General features: G+C 36.0%; 1 protein-coding gene and 1 non-coding gene across 2 annotated transcripts; both read right to left on the bottom strand.

The window, feature by feature from the left end:
• Positions 1–1,258: 1,258 nt before the first annotated feature.
• Positions 1,259–1,332, bottom strand: LOC118349821. Its single transcript, XR_004802734.1, has one exon. It is a non-coding gene; the product is annotated as a small nucleolar RNA R66 (small nucleolar RNA).
• A 13,510-nt stretch (positions 1,333–14,842) lies between these two features.
• LOC109014992 (putative wall-associated receptor kinase-like 11) lies at positions 14,843–20,473 on the bottom strand. The gene is made up of 2 exons (XM_035695106.1): positions 19,560–20,473; positions 14,843–16,078 (listed from the first exon to the last, which is right to left on the bottom strand). The coding sequence occupies exons 1-2, from the start codon at positions 20,458–20,460 to the stop codon at positions 14,856–14,858; spliced, it is 2,124 nt and encodes a 707-aa protein (XP_035550999.1). The 5' UTR covers positions 20,461–20,473; the 3' UTR covers positions 14,843–14,855.
• Positions 20,474–20,952: the final 479 nt, after the last annotated feature.

Here is a 20,952-nt window from a genome sequence, read left to right as displayed (position 1 = left end):
TTGAGAAGATCTCAACAACCAAAGACACCCTTCTTTTTAGCAACAGCTCCAGGAGCAAAGAAAAGCAGTCGGCGAGGTCAAGGGAGGTACATCCTGCACTCCTTTTACTTGTTTTGCAAAAGTTAGTCCTCGGTGTTGATAGTCTTTGTTATTCCAAACATACCGGCTCTAGAATTAAGATTTTGATTCCTTAATATGAGTTCCCATTAACATCAATGCAGGAAAAACCAGATTCAACCTGGGAAAGTCTGTGAATTTATGTAATGCGACGAAAAATGTGGTGGGTGACAGCAGTGCTCTGCTTCAGCCTCGGCTTCTTCCGCTTTTGATTTTAGTGTTTTACCATGTGCATGAGTGTATTGTAAGTTTGATGTAATTTTTGATGTGGCAGCTGATGTGTAGAAGGCTGTTATATTAAGAAAAGCAGCCAGACCGCTTGGGAGCGGGACTCTTAAAGAAATAATGGAGTTGGGGGGAGAGAAAAAAGGAATGAGGACAAACTGATCGAGAGAACTAATTAAATTGTATTACAGCGTCTTATCTTTACATCAAAATGAGCTCTATTTATAGAAGAACCAACTGATAGTATTTATAATAGCGTGGAACTTTTGGTTTGAGTTTGAAGAGTATGTTTGCTTTGTTAATGCTCGTATAAAGGACATAAAAAAGGTTCCTTTTTTTTTTGCTTTACTAGTATTAATAATTCTGAAGCTGTAATCATGTGGAAAACCAGAAGGCAGTGAAGAGCTGCTCAGCGGAGCAGAGACCATAAAAGGCGTATATGTTTGCATGCCTCATTCCACCATCAGATATAATATCATATACAATCCATGTTCAGTGATAATATTTAAGACGATAATAATGGTTCAGCATCTAAACATGAGGCTATGCCGCTGTCCATACCTGCAATTGTTGATGTAGAAACATCATACTGATCGAACATTTCATTCTTGAGTACGACCTCTTCAAAGTTTTGGTGAAGGTTAGAGGCTTTTCGTGAGATTTGCAGTACTGCCTTCAACTCTTTTGCAACCTCTTTCATCGTAGGTCGTTTCTTTCCATTCAAGTTCAAGCACCTTTTCACAAGGTTGGCGACTGCAATAATCTCTTCTTTCTTAGCTTCCTTCAAAACTCGATTATCACGAATATCAAACAAATTGTTTTCTTCCATTGAATTAATGAAATATGTGGCTAAACTTTTGGTTTCTAGCGACCCATATTTCATCCTGGAAAAAATAATAGTCATTAATTGGAAGGCATCCTCAGAAAATATGCTTATAGTTGTCATCAAATTGGACAATCAGGTCTCAAAGATTTCATGCCATCATTGGAGCCATATGCTAAGATATTTAGAGAAGGAAACATATGTAATGGTAACTACAAATAATTAGCAGATAACAAGAGAAAGCTTCAGGACCAACCAAATATAAGCGAAAATTTTAATGAAGGAAGAATGCAGGAAGGGAGCACAGACAATTGTCCATACAAGAAGCAAACCTTAAATTGGATGTGAAAATTCCCGGAGAAAGAAGGGGTTTCCCAAGTGAAAGATAGGCACTCAAGCACTACAAAACGATACAAAGAATCCTCGTAGAGGCAGGTATTGGCGTTTGCTCAATCCATATTTAGGATCTCACGAGCCCAATATAGAATCACTGACTAAGAAGCACCAATTTCAGAAATTGGGAGACAAATCAGGAAGAATTCATAATTTTTCAGTCTTAGCAAGGTAAATGAGAAGCACTAATAGCATATAAGCGACTAGGATATTCTTCTATCATTAAAGCCAATATTTCACCAATTCTAGATTCAATCAAGAAAAGAGATCAGTCATCTGCTGACTCGAACTATAAATAATTAATTATCTAATTCACGCGGACGTCAAAATTCATAGCTTTAAACTTTTGCTTGAATCTTAACTGCTATGAAATACACACAACATATATACGTGTACACACAGAGCACTAAACTCAACTAGAGCAAATTGCTGCGTTAATCCCCGCTAATCAGTGATTTTTGTTCTTTGCAAAAGTCCAGATTGACCAGAGAATGAGCTAAATCTGACCTGGCGCTGATTTTCCAATTAAAAAAAAAAAAAAAGCGGTCCAAGAACAAAAAGATCGAATAAAAAAGCATCTTTTTCATGTTCAATGTTTATAACTAAGGGAAAATAAAGTGCTCTTTCGATTTCAAAAATGACAAATTATCCTACATTTCCACGGGAGCGAAACAAAGCTCGATGTTAGATATTTTAACATGAACATTAATAAATGGATTTTTGATTTTGTATGATCCACAATAATAAACAATAATAGTAAAAGACATACCTTTTTCCATCTGTTTGATGAAGAAATGAATCTGGCTATGAGAGAAGGATCACCCTAGCAACTTGGCCTCATTAGTGTCTCCCGATGGCTAGAGGCACTCTAATGTTGTAGGTGAAAACCCTTTAACCCCTCAGTCCTATTTATAGATTTCTGGCCATCATGAAATCTAAGTCTTTGAGTCAGACTATAATTAGAGATAAGAGTTAATCTTATCTCTTAAGAGTTTAAATCCCATTATAACTCTAACAACTATTTAAAATTCTATCAGATATGGGTGAGTGGGACATAGAGTTCAAATAGAACTATTACATTCTACCACTTGGCCCATGCGCCCATAAATGATATTTTCCGTTCATTAGTTTATTACAGGAAATTAACTATACTGCGCAAATTCATTTCCTGAAATTTTTCATAGCTTAATTTACATTTCATGAGTTTCGTAATATCAATGTCAAACTAGATACTAATGCGAGTCATGGTGGTCCTCTTTTATATAATCAACAAATTCCCTTTCATGTACCACAACATCAATAACTTAATTTAACATGATCTTTGATTGGGATAATTAAGGCTAATGCTATAATGCCTTGGGTTCCAATTCATATCTATTGTTGACATTATCTTGTCATCATTCATCCACATCATTTAATGTACATATAAAATGGAAAGATAAGAAAACAGAAACAAAATAACCATAATAGATATCATTAAGTGTCAAAATAGAATTCAAAACATTTACAAGCTCATTAACATGTTCATATCATAAGACCCATTCTATCAACATGTTCCTTAAATAACTTTGCTACTAGACCCTTTGTTAATGGGTCTGCTATCATAAGCATAGTACTAATATGTTCTATGGACACTGTTTGTTTCTGTACTTCCTCCTTAACGTTTAGGTATTTGAGCTCCATGTGCTTGGCACCTTTAGAATACTTATCGTTCTTGGAAAAAAAATACTGCAAAGGAATTATCACAATAAATTCTCAGCGGCCTGGCTATAGAGTCGATAACTCCAAGCCCTGAAATAAAGTTCCTCAGCCATAAACCATGTATTGTGGCCTCAAAGCATGCCACAAACTCAGCCTCCATTGTAGATGAAGCAGTGATTGTTTGTTTCATACTTCTCCATGAGATCGCTCCACCAGCCAGCAGGAAAACATAACCTGAAGTGGATTTCCTGCTATCAGAGCAACCAGCAAAATCAAAGTCTGAGTATCCAGTTACCTCCAAAATGTCAGTTCTTCTAAAGGTAAGCTGGTAATCCTTAGTTCCTTGCAAATATCGCAATACTCTCTTTGCTGCTTTCCAATGAGATATCCCTGGGTTACTTTGGTAGCGCCCAAGCATGCCAATTGCAAAACTAATATCTGGCCTCGTGCAAATCTGTGCATATATCAAGCTCCCCACGACTGATGCATAGGGGATTTTTGCCATCTCTTTGCGCTCCCACTCATTTTTAGAACATTGAGATAGGCTAAACTTATCACCTTTTGATAGTGGAGTGTCCAGTGATGAACAACTTTTCATGCCAAATTTCTCAAGAACTCTTTCCATGTAACTTTTCTGAGACAATCCCAACAGTCCTTGTTTTTTATCTCGAAAAATTTCGATTCCGATCACAAAAGATGCCTCACCCATATCTTTCATTTCAAAGTTCTTAGAAAGAAAACCCTTGGTTTCATAAAGTAAGCCAAGATCACTGCTAGCTAACAAGATATCATCAACATACAGAATCAAAATTATGAACTTACTCCTACTGACCTTTAGGTATATACATCGACCAACAATGTTTTCTTTAAATCCAAAAGCAGTAATGGTATCATTGAACTTTAAGTACCATTGTCGGGAAGCTTGCTTAAGCCCGTATATTGATTTCTTAAGCTTACATACTAGGTGATCTTTGCCCTTTTCTGAGCAGCCTTCTGGCTGCTCCATGTAGACCTCTTCATCCAAACTTCCATTTAAAAATGCCGTTTTCACATCCATCTAGTGTAACTCTAAATCATAATGAGCCACCAATGCCATAATGATCCTGAAAGAGTCCTTTTTAGATACTGGAGAAAATGTCTCTTTGTAATCAATGCCTTCTTTCTTAGTGAAACCCTTGGCAACAAGTCTGGCCTTATATCGTTCAATATTGCCTTTTGAGTCGCGTTTGGTCTTAAAGACCCATTTACACCCGACTCTTTTACTCCCTTCAGGCAATTCAACGAGATCTCAGACTTGATTTTGATCCATGGATTTTAATTCTTCTTTCATGGCATCGATCCATTTACTAGAATCATTTCCCTGTATAGCTTGTGAAAATGTTAGTGAATCTTTACTTGTCCCAATGTCAAATTTAGATTCCTGGAGATACACCACATAGTCTGTTGAAACAGCAGGTCTTCGATCTTTCTGAAACCTGCGTAAGACAACCTGTTCTGGTGACTCCGAACTTGGTTCATCAGTGATATTATCATTCTGAGATGGATAATCATTTACATGTTCCAATGTATCATCGTGATGATCAATTAGAGGAACTATTATCCTTTCTGAGGATGTAGGTATAGGGACATCTATCCGTACTTCCTCAATTATCACATCTCTGGGTTCAATTCTCTCCCACTCATATCACCAAATTCAATGAATTTGGCATTCCCTGTTTTCACTATTCTCAGACTGTGATTAGGACAGTAAAACTTATACTCTTTGGATCTCTCTGGGTACCCAATAAAGTACCCGCTTACAGTTCTAAGATCCAATTTTCTTTCATGTGGATTGTAAAGTCTCCCTTCAGCTGGGCAACCCCAAACATGCATGTGCCTTAAACTTGGTGTCCTACCAGTCCATAACTCGAAAGGAGTTTTTGGAACTGACTTACTAGGAACTCGGTTTAAGATATACATTGCCGTCTTAATAGCTTCACCCCATAGTGATTTGGGTAAGGTAGTATTGCTTACCATACTTCTGACCATATCCAATAAGGTCCGATTACGCCTTTCAGCAACACCGTTCTGCTATGGCGTCTCGGGCATCGTATATTGTGCAACAATGCCACGCTGTTCAAGAAGTTTGGCGAATGGGCCAGGGTTACGGCTCGATTCATCATACTTTCCATAATATTCTACACCTCGATCCGACCTGATGATTTTCATTTTTCTATCTAACTGCCTTTCCACCTCCATGAGAAATACCTCACGTACTGAAACAGCTTGAGATTTCTCATGTAGTAGGTAGATATATCCAAATCGTGAAAAATCATCAATAAAGGTGATAAAATATTTTTCTCCACCAAAACATTCAGTGGAGAATGGTTCACATATATCGGTGTGAATTATTTCAAGAAGCCATTTACTTCTTGTGGCACCTTTCTTAGTATGTTTGGTTTGCTTTCCTTTAATGCAATCCACACACACTTCAAGATTAGTAAAATCAAGATGCGGAAATATCCCTTCTTTTACTAATCTCTGTAACCGTTCTTTAGAGATATGCCCCAATCTTTTATGCCACAAGTCATAGGAATTTTCATTCATAATGTTTCTTTTAGTTCCAATACATGTTTCATGTTTCATGGTACTGAGTATAGGTATTTTTAATAAATGTATTATCGAGGCAAAGTCGATAAAGACCATCGGAAAGAAACCCAGAACCAATAGATAAATCGTTTCGAAACAAATTGAAACTACCATTATGGAACGAAAAAGAATAACCATCAGTATCTAGTCTGGATAAGGAAATCAAATTACTCCTCACAGAAGGCACATATACTATGTTATGAAGGTCTAAATATTGACCGGTACTCAAAATTAAACGAAAAGTTCCTATGGCTAAAACTTCAGCCTTATTATCGTTTCCCATAAAGATAAATCATTCACTGGGGCTTGGTGTTTGGCTTGTAAGGTATCCCTGCATGGTTATAGAAACATGAACATTAGCACCTGAATCTAACCACCAAGAGTTAGTGGGAACATTTACAAGGTTTGATTCAAAACATACAAAGGCAAGTGACTTACCTTTCTTTTCAAACCAAGTCTTACGTTTCGGACACTCAGCTTTCATGTGTCCATGCTTCCCACAAAAGTAGCATTTGCTACTGTTATGCTGAACCTGATTAACTTTTCCAGGCTGCTTTCCTTTTGGTGGTCCAGTTCGTTTCATTTTGCCATAATGATGCTTTTTCTTCCCGGCTTCTTTGGTCACAAAATTAGCAGAGTAATGTCCTTGTTGTTTCAGTCTCACTTCTTCTTGAACTACCATACTTGCCAATTCATTCACATTCCATTTGTCTTTAATAGAATTATAATGCATCTGGAATGGACCATACTGAGGTGGCAATGAGTTCAGGATAAACTGAACAATGAAGGACTCCTAAACTTTCATTCCTAGGGTTTGTAATCTAGCGGCAATATTGGTCATTTCAAGGATATGCTCTTGCATTCTTTTAGCACCATCATATTTCATGGTGGTAAGTCTAGCCATAAGTGTTCCTGCTAAAGATTTATCTGCGGACCTAAACCTCTCATCAGCATTTTTCAAAAAAATTTGGGCTTCCTCAACACTAGGGAGTGAATTTTTTATATTTTCGGCTATGGTCATTTTCATGAACATCAAACTTAGCCTATTTGATCTCTCCCATTGTTTAAATGACTCTTTCTGATCTTTGTTACTATTCTCAGTGATGGGTGGTGGTTTTGGACTTGTAAGTGATGAGTCCAAGTCAAGGACTCCCAAGGTGAACCTAACTCTCTCAATCCAGTCAGAAAAATTAGAGCCAGTCAAAACAGGAACAGATGAAGTTTGTGAGTGTAGTGATGTAGGTACGCTTACTGCAAGAAAATTTTATCACATAATGCTTTGAGTTAGACACTTATAAATAATAATCAGAATTTAAATAATTATGGATAAACTAATAGTGTCATCAAGACCCTCATTTGGGAGTAGATCTTAATACACAAAATGTTCTCACCAGTATTAAATTCTGTGGATGAACTAGTTGTATCATCAGAGTTCTCCTTTGGGAGTAAACTCTGATATACAAATTGTTCCCTCCAATCTTTAATTTTGATGGATGAACTAGAAGTATCATCAAGACCCTCCTTTGGGAGTAAATCTTGACACACAAATTGTTCACTCCATTATATCCACCTTACCATGGGTTTAATGATTTATCATAAAAATTAAGAAAATCTTGTACCTTTGGGCAACCAATATTTTCTTAATTTCTGAAGTAAATCATTTGCCCTATATTGGATAAAATATGCATGACATAATAATAGTCAAAATAAACAATTCATACATGTATTTAATAATATGCATAAAATCTAATCAATACATGTATATAATAATATGTTAATAAATTTAATACATGTCCTTAACAATAATAACATGTATAAAATTCAATTTTATACCAACAATAACATGTTAATAAAAATTAATGCATGTCTTTAACAATGATAACATGCATAAAATTTAATTTAATACCAACAATAACATGTTAATAAAAATTAATACATGTCTTTAACAATGATGACATGCATAAAATTTAATTTAATACCCATAATAACATGTATATATAACAGAAAATAAATTCCAGATTTTTTTTAAATAATATTATAATATAATATAACTGGTCCGGGTCTAGATTGTAAAATCAATGTTTTTAATCTTTCGCAATATGATAAATTCATAATATATGAAAGCACATGTTTACTGTATATTTCATTGAGATCATAAAAAATCTATAACCTGAAGGTCTAATACCACATGTTAGATATTTTAACATGAACATTAATAAATAGATCTTTGATTTTGTATGATCCACAATAATAAACAATAATAGTAAAAGACGTACTTTTCTCCATCTGTTTGATGAAGAAATGAATCTGGCTATGAGAGAAGGATCACCCTAGCAACTTGGCCTTACTAGTGTCTCCCGATGGCTAGAGGCACTCTAATGTTGTAGGTGAGAACCCTTTAACCCCTCAGTCCTATTTATAGATTTTTGGCCATCACGAAATCTAAGTCTTTGAGTCAAACTATAATTAGAGATAAGAGTTAATCTTATCTCTTAGGAGTTTAAATCCCATTATAACTCTAACAACTATTTAAAACTCTATCAGATATGAGTGAGTGGAACATAGAGTTCAAATAGAACTCTTACACTGAAACAAACAAACAAACAAATAAATTACAATTTCTAATCGAAGCAGCAATGAAGAACCAGAAAATGGAACCGAGTGCACGAAAAGGCAAATTCGGAGAGAGGGAGAAATCAAAGAGGGCAAAATAACAAGCAACCAAACGACACCGCACGGATCGAGGCATCGAAGATTTGAATTTAGAGCTACATTTCAACCATGCACGAGTAAGCAGATCCGAGAAGGCAGAGAAAGAAGCAGAGTGTGGCAAATGTGGGAAAACAACTCACGGTTTTGGTCCGATCTGTGAAAGGACGGAGTCTCTGCCTCCGATCTCAGACTCGGGTTTCTGTTGCTTTCAGGCTTAGGCCTTGGGCCTTGTGGACGATGGTCCTCTCTCTTGTTATCGAGCTGTGAGTGTGTGTGTGTGTGTGAATGTGTCTGTCTGTCTCGTAAGTGCGCTTCTGTGACACGAGGAGCTGTGGCCAGGGGGCTGCGACACGAGCTGCCAAGAGCTGCGGGAAAGGAGATAAGAGTTGCCCAGAGCTACGAGAAAGGAGCTGTGCGGGAGATAGGGAGGGATGAAGGAGATAGAGCCGCCGGAGATAGGGAGGGAAGAAAGAGATAGATGATGGAGATAGGGAGGTAACAAGGAGACATGGCCGCGGGAAGGAAAGCGAAAGGGAGGCGTGCAAAGTGACCTCAGAAAATGATAAATATTCGATTTGATTGAGCTACAGTTCAATTCAAATATGACTTGAGTTTTGAAGCCTATGAAGTTGACAAGCGATAAACGGATTCTCTCTAAACCATCCGCTTTTCTCGAAACCTCCCGCAACTTTCTGACCGGCTCAAGGGGTGGGATGTAACACCTTATATTTTAGTGTATTTTTAATGAAGGAATTAATTTTATTGATTTAAAAATTTATTCTCTTGTTTCATAATTATTAATTTTTATTTGAGTTATTTTTATAATTTTTAGTTTACGAAAATTATTTTTTGAGTGCTTTCCTTAAATTAATTATTGTTGTATGTTTAAATTTATTCTCAAATTAAATTAATTTATTATCGGGTTTAATTATTTATTTTAATTATAATCATCGTGCTTGAAATATTTTATTTCACTTGCTGTTTTAAAATCGTTTCCGTTGGATCATTTTTGTGACCCAAGATGTGAGGATTGAATCTCGTTTCTTTTCCTACATTTTTCTTTTCCTCTTTTCTTTTTCCTTCCTTTTTCTTTTCTTCCTTTCTTTTCTTTCTTTTCTTTTTTTTCTTCTTCTGGTTCTTCCCGTGTGCGACGCCAACCCACCCTTTCTCTTCGTTCGATTCTTCCTTCGCCCCTAGCACCGTCGTGAGCCGGCGGTGACCGACATCGCCTGGCTCCCTAGCTTCCCCAACCGCCGGCGATGCCACCCCTCCAATCTCAGCCTCCCTTGCGCCGCTGTTAGCCACCACGAGCCCATTGAAGCCGCGGCACCTCTTGTGCCGCTACGCCGCCGTCGCGCCACCATTGGCCGCCATTTCTTCACGACATCATCATCGACCTCCAAGCAACCCAGTGGACCCAACCCCACCTCCGATCCGTCACCGGTGAAGCACATCCAACTCCATTTCCGTTTTGGGTATTTTTGGCCTTAAACCACCCTTTGCGCAGCCACCCACGGCCAACCACCACCACCACTAGCTTCACCGACATCCCTAGGCCCTGCCCTATCAATCTCGGGTCTTCGTTTGCACCCGTTGAAAAGTGGGTATCTGTGACCCACGGCCACAGTGCATTTTGCACTGTTCTGCAGCTGCATTTTCACTTCTTGCGCCTCCGTGATCCTCCAGAAATTATTATATAGCACTGTAAGTATTTTCCAAAGAATTCTTGTGAATTTAATATATTTTTACACTAACACATTACACTGTATTTAAACTGTTGATTGGTTTTACCGGACTGAGTCCGAGGAGTTCGAGGGTCGGATGGATTGGTGAATGGAGTTGTTTGATTGGATTTGTTGGGATTGGTTATTGATTGTTGTTGAATCGTGTTGGTACATGTACATCTCATGATTTCATGCATGATCATGTTTATAATGGAAAACTGAGTTTTTTCGTGTATTGCATTCATATTCATGTGTGTGTTGGAAATTGGGTTTTCATATGTAATGATTTACTGGGTGCGTGTGTATCACGACCCCAAGACGAGATGGGGCATTATCTCGGTGGAGCTCCTCAGTCACTCGGGAGCGTAATATACTAAGTGACGTCCCTTGGATTGTCGCTGGGAGACGGTGGGATCGGAAGAGATGATCTCGTGCCGACTCCGTGGTCCTTTGCTGGCGGGGACTAGAGGACGCTTGGCCACATACGCGCTGGGCGCGGAACTGGGCATCGCTCGTTGCGTAGAGGATGCTTGGCCACGTACGCGCTGGGCGTGGAACTGAGCATCGCTACGAAGCCAGGGTGTGTGGATGACCCATAGGGGAGATCATGGTGCATACGTAAAAATGGACTATTTTCTGAGAAAATAAAGTGCGTTGGATTTTGTGTAAACCATTTTCTAGGAAAATGTGTTATGGATATTTTTGGGCCAACTGAGATTTTGGCGTGTGTTGTAAATGTTCATTTTCGGGAAAAATGATGTTTTGGACATAATGCGTATTTTATCATATGCATGCATGTTGGTTGCATTAAATGCATTTTTATTCCTGATGATTGTTTGGGTTATACTTACCTGCGGTACCGTGTTTGGTAACGCAGATTTTGATGCAGAGGAGGATGAGGGCGAGCCTAAGGAGACGGCTCCGCCCGAGGAGTGATTTGAGATCACTCATTTGTTATTTGGGACATGTATTAAACTTTATTTTTGGATGACTGTAAAACTACTATTTAAACCTCTACTGATGTTTAGATTGTATTTAAATTCTGGTACTTAGTTGACTAATCCGCTGCGTTATTTTCATATACTGTTGCATGTACACACACTTGACACTTACGTCGGGATGCGTGACCGTGTTGTCATCATCCGGGCGTCTCGATACCCGTGTTTTTATTTAAGGGGGGTTGGGGGCGCCACATGGGAGCTTCGGCTCCTTCCTCCCTCACTCTTCCCTCCCCCTTTCTGGTTTCTTTTTGTATATTTGTTTTTATTTTTTTGTTTTTCCAGGCCAAATAAAGGGAGAATCGCCGTTTGTGATCTTTCGGGTCCCTATAGTCAACATGCGCCCCACCAGGAGGTTGCCCAGCCGCTGATCTACACGCCCACCGAACACAGCCCCAACCGGAGTGGAGCGTAGCCTGCACACGCGGAACAAAAATTCTGGAGCTCGTCAGCGCGTCTCCCTCACGCGCCACCAAGGAGCTCTTCGCCGTTGCAACGCTCGGCTGCTCCCGAACTGGCGACTCTGGATCTTCCAAGATCGACCGTCGGTTTTCCCTTCTGAGGCGTTTTTGTGCACTATTTTTTCCTTTTTATAGTGTTTTCTCAATGTAATTTATTTATGCCTTATCTTTATTTTCAAGAAAACAAAAAAACCCAAAAATGTTTGTCCCTTTGGACTTAGGTCCAAAGGGTGTTGTCCCCCCTCCGCTTAGTCGGTGATGTTGGGGTTTGGTTTCTCCATACTCCGTCTGGTTGGGTATGGAGTTTTATGTTTGGTTACTGCAAACTCTGTCGGGAACATAATTGTGCTATCTCTTAGATTTCGATCTTTAGAGATAAGCCGTCTGAACTAGACTATGTCAGTCACAATAGTGTATTGAGATTCTACTAACGTTTGTAATTGACTTGTTGTTTGAAATCAAATTTGTATGACATCTTTCAATGAAGGGAATGAGATCCGTTGTTATAAAAAAAAAAAAAAAAATTATGACTTGAGTTTTGAAATTACTGTAGCTCATCTTGTAGATAAAATTTGTTTTGCTAATTTAATGTAGATAATTTTTTCTTCACATTAGTTAAAGAACAATATTATGTACAGTCTTTAAATGGAGATTGTATATGTAATTCTAATCAATTTTATCTTTAAATTTTTTTAAAATTACAATAATATTCTTCTCATCCAGTTTTACTTGTTCAAAGTTTTACTTCATAATTCAGTTTAATTACATATATTGCATTTGAAGACCGTCAAAGATGGACTAAATAGGACCTGATGGAGTTGCATCTTGTCATACAAATTCTTCATACAATGGTGGGTTATGGCTTGTATACGCAGATATATATGCAATGACATATATGAATATATTCTTGAGTTTTGAAACGGAGTTTGCAGATAACAAGTCGCCTAATGATCCATTCCATCCTGAACGGGGCAAGTTCCATCTTAATTTTGTTTCTTCAAGTTTACTATATGAATATATTTATTTATTGAGGGGATAAATTGGTTAGATTACCTATAATTTCTTTATTCAACTAGGTTAGAATATCTTGTACGTAGATCTACTTAAAGATTGTCATGTTGTAATTACTCGTTATTGTGATGGTCCTCACTACATGATTGAACTTAATATATGGTTGAGATAGACAAGCATATTGCTTTGGTTAATTTTTTCCTCCTAATATTTTCTATCTCTGAATCTTATACTTCTTGATGATATGTATTGCAGGGATAGGCTCTTATTTTGGAGCACAATGTAAGAAGCATGGAATGTTAGTACGTGTAGCAGTAGATAACATAATGGATTAGAAGATGAAATAAGAAATATTTGATTTTGCAAAAGAAAAAGTTTTCTAGTGGATTATTTAGGGAAATATTGGAAGGAATAATAGACTTGTGAGCATTGGGTTCCGTTTGGTGATGTTGAGACGAATTTAATATACATTTGCAATTCTATTACTTACGAGTAATTTCTTGGAATCAGAGATTGCTAAAGTGCTGTGTCTTTGTTGTTGCTGATAATACATTTGCATTGTAGACATGTATAGCCTGTTTTCATAAGGAAAACGCATTGAGATTTGTGACTAAGAAAAAATTTCCACTAATGAAAAAGTGGTTACAAAATAAAAGAATCGAGTCTGTTTTGTATTATATGACTGACATGCTATTGCAATTTATTCTTCCTAAATCTGTGTCCAGTGCATTATTACATTGGTGTGAAATGGTAATTCTAATGATTTTCCAATATGATTGGAAGTTTTTAGGTCTCTTGAAAATCAAATTCTGAAGTTCTGAATTGCTATAATTTTTAGCTAATAAGCATTTACGGAAAAGCGCTGAGGGCTACTGAAGAGAGGGTGAAGCAACTCAAGTCTCAGCAGAAATAGTTTGTTGCTGATAATGCCAAAAAATCATATTGCTTCATGTAAAGCAACATCAATTCTCTTAGTGACTTGTGAGATAGATGTTATTAAATAATGCATCCATGTTATAACCTGTGAGAATTTATATTTAGTTTTATTTCTCTGCATCTTTTCCTAATCCGGTTCTTCAAATTTAGATTTAGCTGACTTAGCAGGCAACTAGAAAGATCATGCCCATGGCAATTGACCATAACATGGAGAGAGAGAGTTGCTAAGAGTTAGTTGCTTCACTCCTCTCATCAAGGTTATTTGATGATTTTTGTGGATTTGATTTAATTGTTCCAGATACCCATTCACAAGGGGTTTAGATGGCCCAACAACCTTGGTCTCGAGAAGCGATAGACCCTTGTCATTCTCGAGAAGCGAGTTCCATTTGGTGTAGTCAGTCACTGGGGAAAATATATAGTGGTGTTGGCTCTTTTAGCTAATTTGTGGTTTCTTGAGGGTTTGACCTTGAGAGAACGAAAAAGAAGTGAAAAAACTGCACGACACCAAATTAAGCAATAGACCTTGTAATGGTAGATAAACATTCAAGCGATCAATGGTCACCTGAGCAGCTTGATGGTCTTCTTTATAGACCAAATAGCTTAATTTTTTAGCTATTCATGAATCTTGAAACTTTCTTTGATCCTTTGAGCATGAAGAAAATGGTCTAAATTTGTGAAGCCCATTACGCCAAGGGTTTTGTTGCTTTTAGCAGGTTGACAATCTTCATGATTTGGCAAGATTTAAAAGGTCAAAAAAGCCGAAGGTGGCTATTAAAGATCACTATAAAGAGGAGTTGATTTCTTCTTTTGCTGCAAACTCTAAACAGTAGTAGAAACCCAGAGGGTAATATAATATGGAGGATATGTTTTAGTTCTTTGATCTTCTTTTTTTTTTCCCTCTCAGCGGAGATCAGATCGTAGAGCAGCTTGAGGAACCATTTTATTCAAGTATAAAAATAGATGCGTATGAAACTGAAAAGAAAATTAGTGGACGTTTATGCTTTATACTACCATTTATAAGATTATCTTTGTTAAATAATGAAAACTGCAAATTATAGAGCTTACAAGATGAAATTGAACAAAAAATACAACACAAATCAAGGTGAGGTGTAACATCACTTGATGATTAAGAAGATACTAAAAATGGCTGTGAATCTGAAGATGAGGTCGCGAATATACCATCCATACCTGATGTTGTTGATATAGAAACAACATCACATTCCTTGGATATTTTAGTTCCGACATCTTCAATCTCTCCATATTTCTCTTGAAGGTTAGAAACTTTTGGCGACATTTGGTTGGCCTCCAATTCCCTTGCAACTTCTCTCATTGAAGGTCGATCCTTTCCGTTCAAGTTCAAGCATCTTTTTGCAAGGTTTGCAACCGCAATGATTTTTTCTTTTTCTACTTCATTCAAGACTCGATTATCAAGGATGTCAAATAAATTGTTCCCTTCCATCGAACTAACGAAAAATGCAGCTAAACTTTTGATATCTCTGGTTCTTGATGATGAGATAGCATTTTCTCCAGTCAAGAGCTCAACAAGAACAACACCAAAACTATAAACGTCACTCTTATCTGTAAACTGACCTGACCAAAAATACTCAGGGTCTACATATCCAAAAGTTCCAAGTACTAGTGTGCTTAGATGAGTTTGATCGATAGCAACAGATCTTGAAATTCCGAAATCTGCTACTTTTGCTCTATACTTGTCATCTAAGAGGATGTTTGTAGACTTAATGTCGCGATGGTAAATTGGTGAAGAAGCTACTGAATGCAAGTAGAAAAGAGCCCCTGCAACTTCTATAGCAATTCGTAAACGCATATCCCATGTTGGTGGAAACTCCTCATTTTGGCCATTGAGATATTGGGCAAGAGTTCCATTAGGAATGAATTCATAAACTAGAAGCGGAACTTCTATTTCCAAACAACAGCCAAGCAGCTTAACCACATTCCTGTGATTAATTTGTGAAAGAATCACGACTTCATTTACGAATTCTTGAAGTTTCACTTCATCAATTACGTTGGACTTTTTTATTGCAACAATTCTTCCATCAGCCAACATACCTTTGTAAACAGTGCCTTGTCCACCATGTCCAATTATTCTATCTGCACTAAAACGATCAGTGGCCTTCTCCAATTCTTTTGAATTAAACAATTTGGTGTTCTCAACTTTGTCTTTGTTGTTTGTAGATAGTAGTTGCTCTAGCAGTAGTCCACCATTTCGTTTGAAAAACTTCTCCTTGCGTTTAATCCTCATCTTTTTCTTTATCACTTTGTATGACCACCATCCACCGAAAATCAGAAATAAGACACCAAGGCTTGCGCTAACACCTATATATTTGACTCAATGAAATAGAAAGATTACTCCTTGCACTAGTACTATATAATAGTAAAATAATAAAATGGATGATTAGGAACATTGAGTAGTACTAGATAGAAATGATTTCTATGAATGCTAGAATATTGCCAGCTGATGAAGTACTATGTTGTGCCAAAAGCATGCAGGTTCACATAAAATTGAATTAGAAGTACTCCAAAAGAAGAATGATAATTAAACTGAAAAAAACAAAATATAGCTTTCGGGTTGGAGAACTAACAAGCCTCACTTGCTTCTTTTTAAGAAGGTGGAAAAATCATGGAACCTACATGAAAAATTTATTTTTTATTGGTGGATCTCACTTTTTTTAAAATGAAGTATAGGTATAATTTGCACACCATGAAATAATATCTAACATTACTTAACAACAAATATGTAACCTCTATTGATTAAAACTAACATAAACACCCTAAATTCTACGAGTTCTTTAAAAATATAGCATAAGTATTTCTGAAAAAAAAAAAATCAGTAGACGCGTGAGAAATAATTATAAATCAGCAAGAACAAATCAGAAAAACAATCTGAGAATGGTTTACAAGTCGTTTTTTATTCAATTTTCCAAAAGAGGAATAAAAGAGAGCATTGGCATTGGACCATTACCAATGCTTGGACCGAGTATTTACTGTACTATAAATGCATAAGCTATGCATATAGATAACTTTAATATATAAACTGCATAGATATTGACTATCTAATTATATATATATTAATTAATTAAACCAACTTGATGAAATGATATGGGCATATCTCAATTTCATATATAAAAATATCTATATTTTAGACATTCATTTAACCATCTTCGTAGAAATAAATTGGAAGCTGACGTTAGCTTTCTTACGGATTAAATGGTAGTCTATATTGATAAGAAGAAAGTTGTTGAAATATTTAATATGGATGAGATCATGGATAAATAATATTCACTAAAAGTGGTAGGGTCTAGTTCAGTAGGCTGCGTTTGGATACTTAAATCATCTCAACCCATTTCATCTCATCATTATAATTTCTTAATTTCCACGTAAAATATAAGAAATAATTTAACTTTTTCAAATTTTAAAATAATAATATTAAAAAATAATATTTTAACAATATTTTATTCAATTTATCTAAAATTATTTTATCTTATCTTATCTCACTATCCAAACGAGCCCTTATAATTAGCATAATTAATGTTATTTTTACTATTTATGAGAATGTGGCTTCAATTTGTCAATACAAGAGACGGAAGACATACCAATGATTATGAATAGCTTGATGTTCTTAGCAGCGACACAACGGAAAGAACCTTCTGTGTTTTCACAGCGTGTATGATATGTACAATGGTTGAGGCGAGGGTCTGCACATTCGTCAATATCTGCCAATATTGTAATGGAATTTGTTAAAAAAAAAATAATGCTATCATGCTTGTTCAATTTATTCTATCATTTTGATTGTTTATGTATTTGATTTTTTTAAAAAAAAAATTCTTAATAGTTAAGGAAATAACTATTAGTGTATTTATATTTTTTTATTTTTTTAAAAAATATTTAAATATGATTAAAAAATATTTGAAATAAAAGGAAAAAAATATAATTTGCACTAGGTGGCACAATAAGTAGGCACTTGCAGGTGGTAGAGTAGCACCTCTCTAAAGAAAAATGCTAGTCTCACCGACAATTGGGTTCCGATTGGATCTCAACAATTTTCTTTTTACTTAATGATTAAGGAAGTGTTTCGTTAATAATATTGAATTGAATTTTTTTTTGTTAAAATATTAAAAAAAAAAAAAAGAATAGGAAACAATTCGAGATTCATCCAAAAGCAGCCATTTTTAATATTGTTTCAGGTGACTCTTGCATGGTTGGACAGATTGAGTACTCCAAGTCCCAGGTTTTAATTTCATCTTAACATGTGCTTGCAAGCTTGTAAATTAGCAACTAGTGCCATATCCTTGAGGGAAAAAAATCTTCACACGGTGTTGTTGGAATTTTAGGGTCTCGAGTAAAAGAAAAAAAGTGATACCGGAAGGGATATTTAAGCCCCACAATTTTAGCTAAAGAGATAAAGTCAAGAAAAGATCCAGACTTCTAAGAAGAAGAGACTCGTACTCCTAAGAGAGAAACGACTCAGCTCCTAATAAGCGATAGACTTAGACTCTTAAAAGGAAAATATTTCACAAGGTAAATTGAACTCTATCACTCCAAGGAAATAACCTATATAAATAGTGCCCTACATGACGTAACAAAAACTCAACTTGATTCACTTCTTCTTTATATACATTTACTCTCACATTGCTATACTGACTTTGGCATCGGAGACACTACAGGGCAACCAGTGTTGCCCTTTTGTTTGTTCGTTGCAAGTGATCCGTGAGGTTAGTGTTGTGAAACATGTCATTAACAGATACATAGTATGAAAAACCTTATAATATTTATTGATGTCTGTATAAATATTTAGGACAATGCTAGAGTGCACACCTAATGTGCACTCCAAATATGCATACTAGTGTAAATTTTTTTTTTGTTTTTTATTTTTAAATATTTTTTAAACATCCTTATTAAGAAAGAACTAAAAAAATAAATTAATTTTCTTAACCATTAAGGAATAAAAAATAAAAAAAGATTGGTATTATCATTTTCTAAATATTTAGGACAACATTGAATGAGTAATAGATATTATAGTACTAAGACCCACTTCCTATATCTATCTACTACTTGAAGTCATTAAAGTTAGATAACAATTTGAGAAACTTTAATCCCACTTGGATAGAGGGCTTGCCTCCTCATAAAAGGGGTTATGATGATTAGATTTGAAAAATCTTTACACCAAATAAGTATAAATCCTTTGCAAAGTCAAGGTTATGATCATGAGTTCTTCTACTAATCATTATCCGTATACTATATAAAAAAATAAAAACAAGTGTACGGTATATAGATATTATAGTACTCTGTTTTCCATGCACGATTTTTCTCCTTATTTTTTTTAACTTCTTTTATAATTTTCAATAACGGTATAAATTATAAATTTAAGTATTTTACCGATGTGATAGTATCATTTCATAAAATAAAAAATAAAAAATAAAAAAGAAACAGATCTTTTTTTAATTATGAGTTTTCCATTTAATCTGAATTTCAATTGTTTTCATAACTGATCTCTTAGATCTAAATTAACATAATTATAAAAAGATTTGTAAAATGATCATGTTGTGTTTGTATATAGAAAAAGACACGCTTTCTAGCTACACAGTTACAGAATATGATTTAATTTGCAATAAAACTCTTTTTTTTTTTTTTTTAAATTTCGTTCACAAATCATATATATGACGCTAATGGTGTAAAGTATCAATCAAAAAATAACTATGCTTATAAAATTGGTTTTACAATTTTGACTTACAAATAAAAAAACTCAATTGGCCAGAGAACTAAATAAATGGAGAAAATTAATAATATAGGTTGTTACGAAAGATAAATTTACCTTCACATCCTCCAAGAAGATACGGATTTCCTCTGTAGCCACTCCGGCACCAGCACCGATTAGTCAAGTTTTGAGTGCCATTCCCAAGAGTAGGATAACCAAGTGTGTAACAAGAATAGGTCGAGTTCTTGTATTCAAGTGCCGTCGAGTTTTTCCGTATGGGAAGAGAATAGAAAGAAGTATTGTCTATCCCCCAATCCAATACCACTGGAACAGACATGTTTGGATTCGTTGATAACTCTGATAACTCTGTGAAATTGTTCTCAAACCAATTCTGGTCAACCAAAAATGCATAGTTGCAGTACTCACTACTTTTCGGCTCTATAGTTGTATTGAATGCTTGGAGATTAAAACGGATTGTAATTTGGCAACAGTTTGTGGCGTTGCAAGAGCTTCCATTTGTGAATGGATCTCTGTCGCAAGGGGTTGTGCACCCACTAAATGACAACGTGTCATCGCGCAAGGACTGTATTCGCAACGAGGCAGAGTTGCTGCAACCCATGCCAACGAAGCTATTCTCGTTGGCCGAGAAGGCGAAAGGACTTTTCTCTAACTTCAGATTATTTGTGCTGTTCGGGACATTGGTACAGCTCGAAAATATGGGATAGCTGACGCGAACTGTGCCTGCAACGATGTTAATCTTCAGCACCTCCAGGTCGAACCTCTTCAAAAAGGGTACTTTTGGAAATCCCGGATCATTATAAGAGTCATTTCTGCAGACTATTTCAAACCAATCTCCGACGTAGCAATCTTTTCCGATTCCAAAAGGGTATGGAATGCTAACGTTATTCCCACAGTCTTGTGGACATGAACTGCTTATTACGTTCGATGCTCCCGCGAATGCATTGACTGAGCACATGACTAACACAAGCATTCGAAACAGTAACATTTGCAATGCCATATAGATCTCTTTCTTTGATGATTATGATCAATTATTGAGGCCAAAGCCTCAGATCGGTTTATATTGTACTTTGATCTTCAGATATTTCAAAGCTGGAATTAGTTGCCTATGGTTACCCGAATATATATAATTTCTATGAAAGTTGGCTACATAAGCTGTAGGAAAAGTCGGTCGTTTCAAACGTACTTACTGGTCAGAGAAAAGAAAAAAAAAATAGTTCCAAAATAATTAATGCTAATTAAACTTAGTATCAGTCGGTCCATTCCTTATAAAAAAGTGGAATTTGACAAATTGATCAAGGATTCATTTGAGTACTTGTCGTACATAATTATAATTTCTATCTCTCAAATCTCTAATTAATGTTCACTCAAAGTCTGATCTACACATTGAATTGAGTATCCCAACGCCACATATATGTAGCTCTGATCCTTTCCCTCTCCTCTCATAAATAATTAACTAATGAAGTACTTGTCGTGACTCAAGTTGCATTGA

The sequence above is a fragment of the Juglans regia genome, chromosome 10, assembly GCF_001411555.2.
Source record: "Juglans regia cultivar Chandler chromosome 10, Walnut 2.0, whole genome shotgun sequence".
NCBI classification, from domain to species: Eukaryota; Viridiplantae; Streptophyta; class Magnoliopsida; order Fagales; family Juglandaceae; genus Juglans; species Juglans regia.
Note: the sequence above shows the minus strand (reverse complement) of the source record. Positions and strands in the feature narration are given on the sequence as shown.

What these genes read in the sequence shown, in the direction of transcription:
- LOC109014992 (XM_035695106.1), bottom strand. Translation starts at nt 20,460, where the DNA reads ATGGCATTGCAAATGTTACTGTTTCGAATGCTTGTGTTAGTCATGTGC. An exon ending in TCTTCTTGGAGGATGTGAAG is followed by an intron (nt 16,079 to 19,559) that starts GTAAATTTATCT and finishes TTCTATTTCATT; the next exon opens with GAGTCAAATATATAGGTGTT.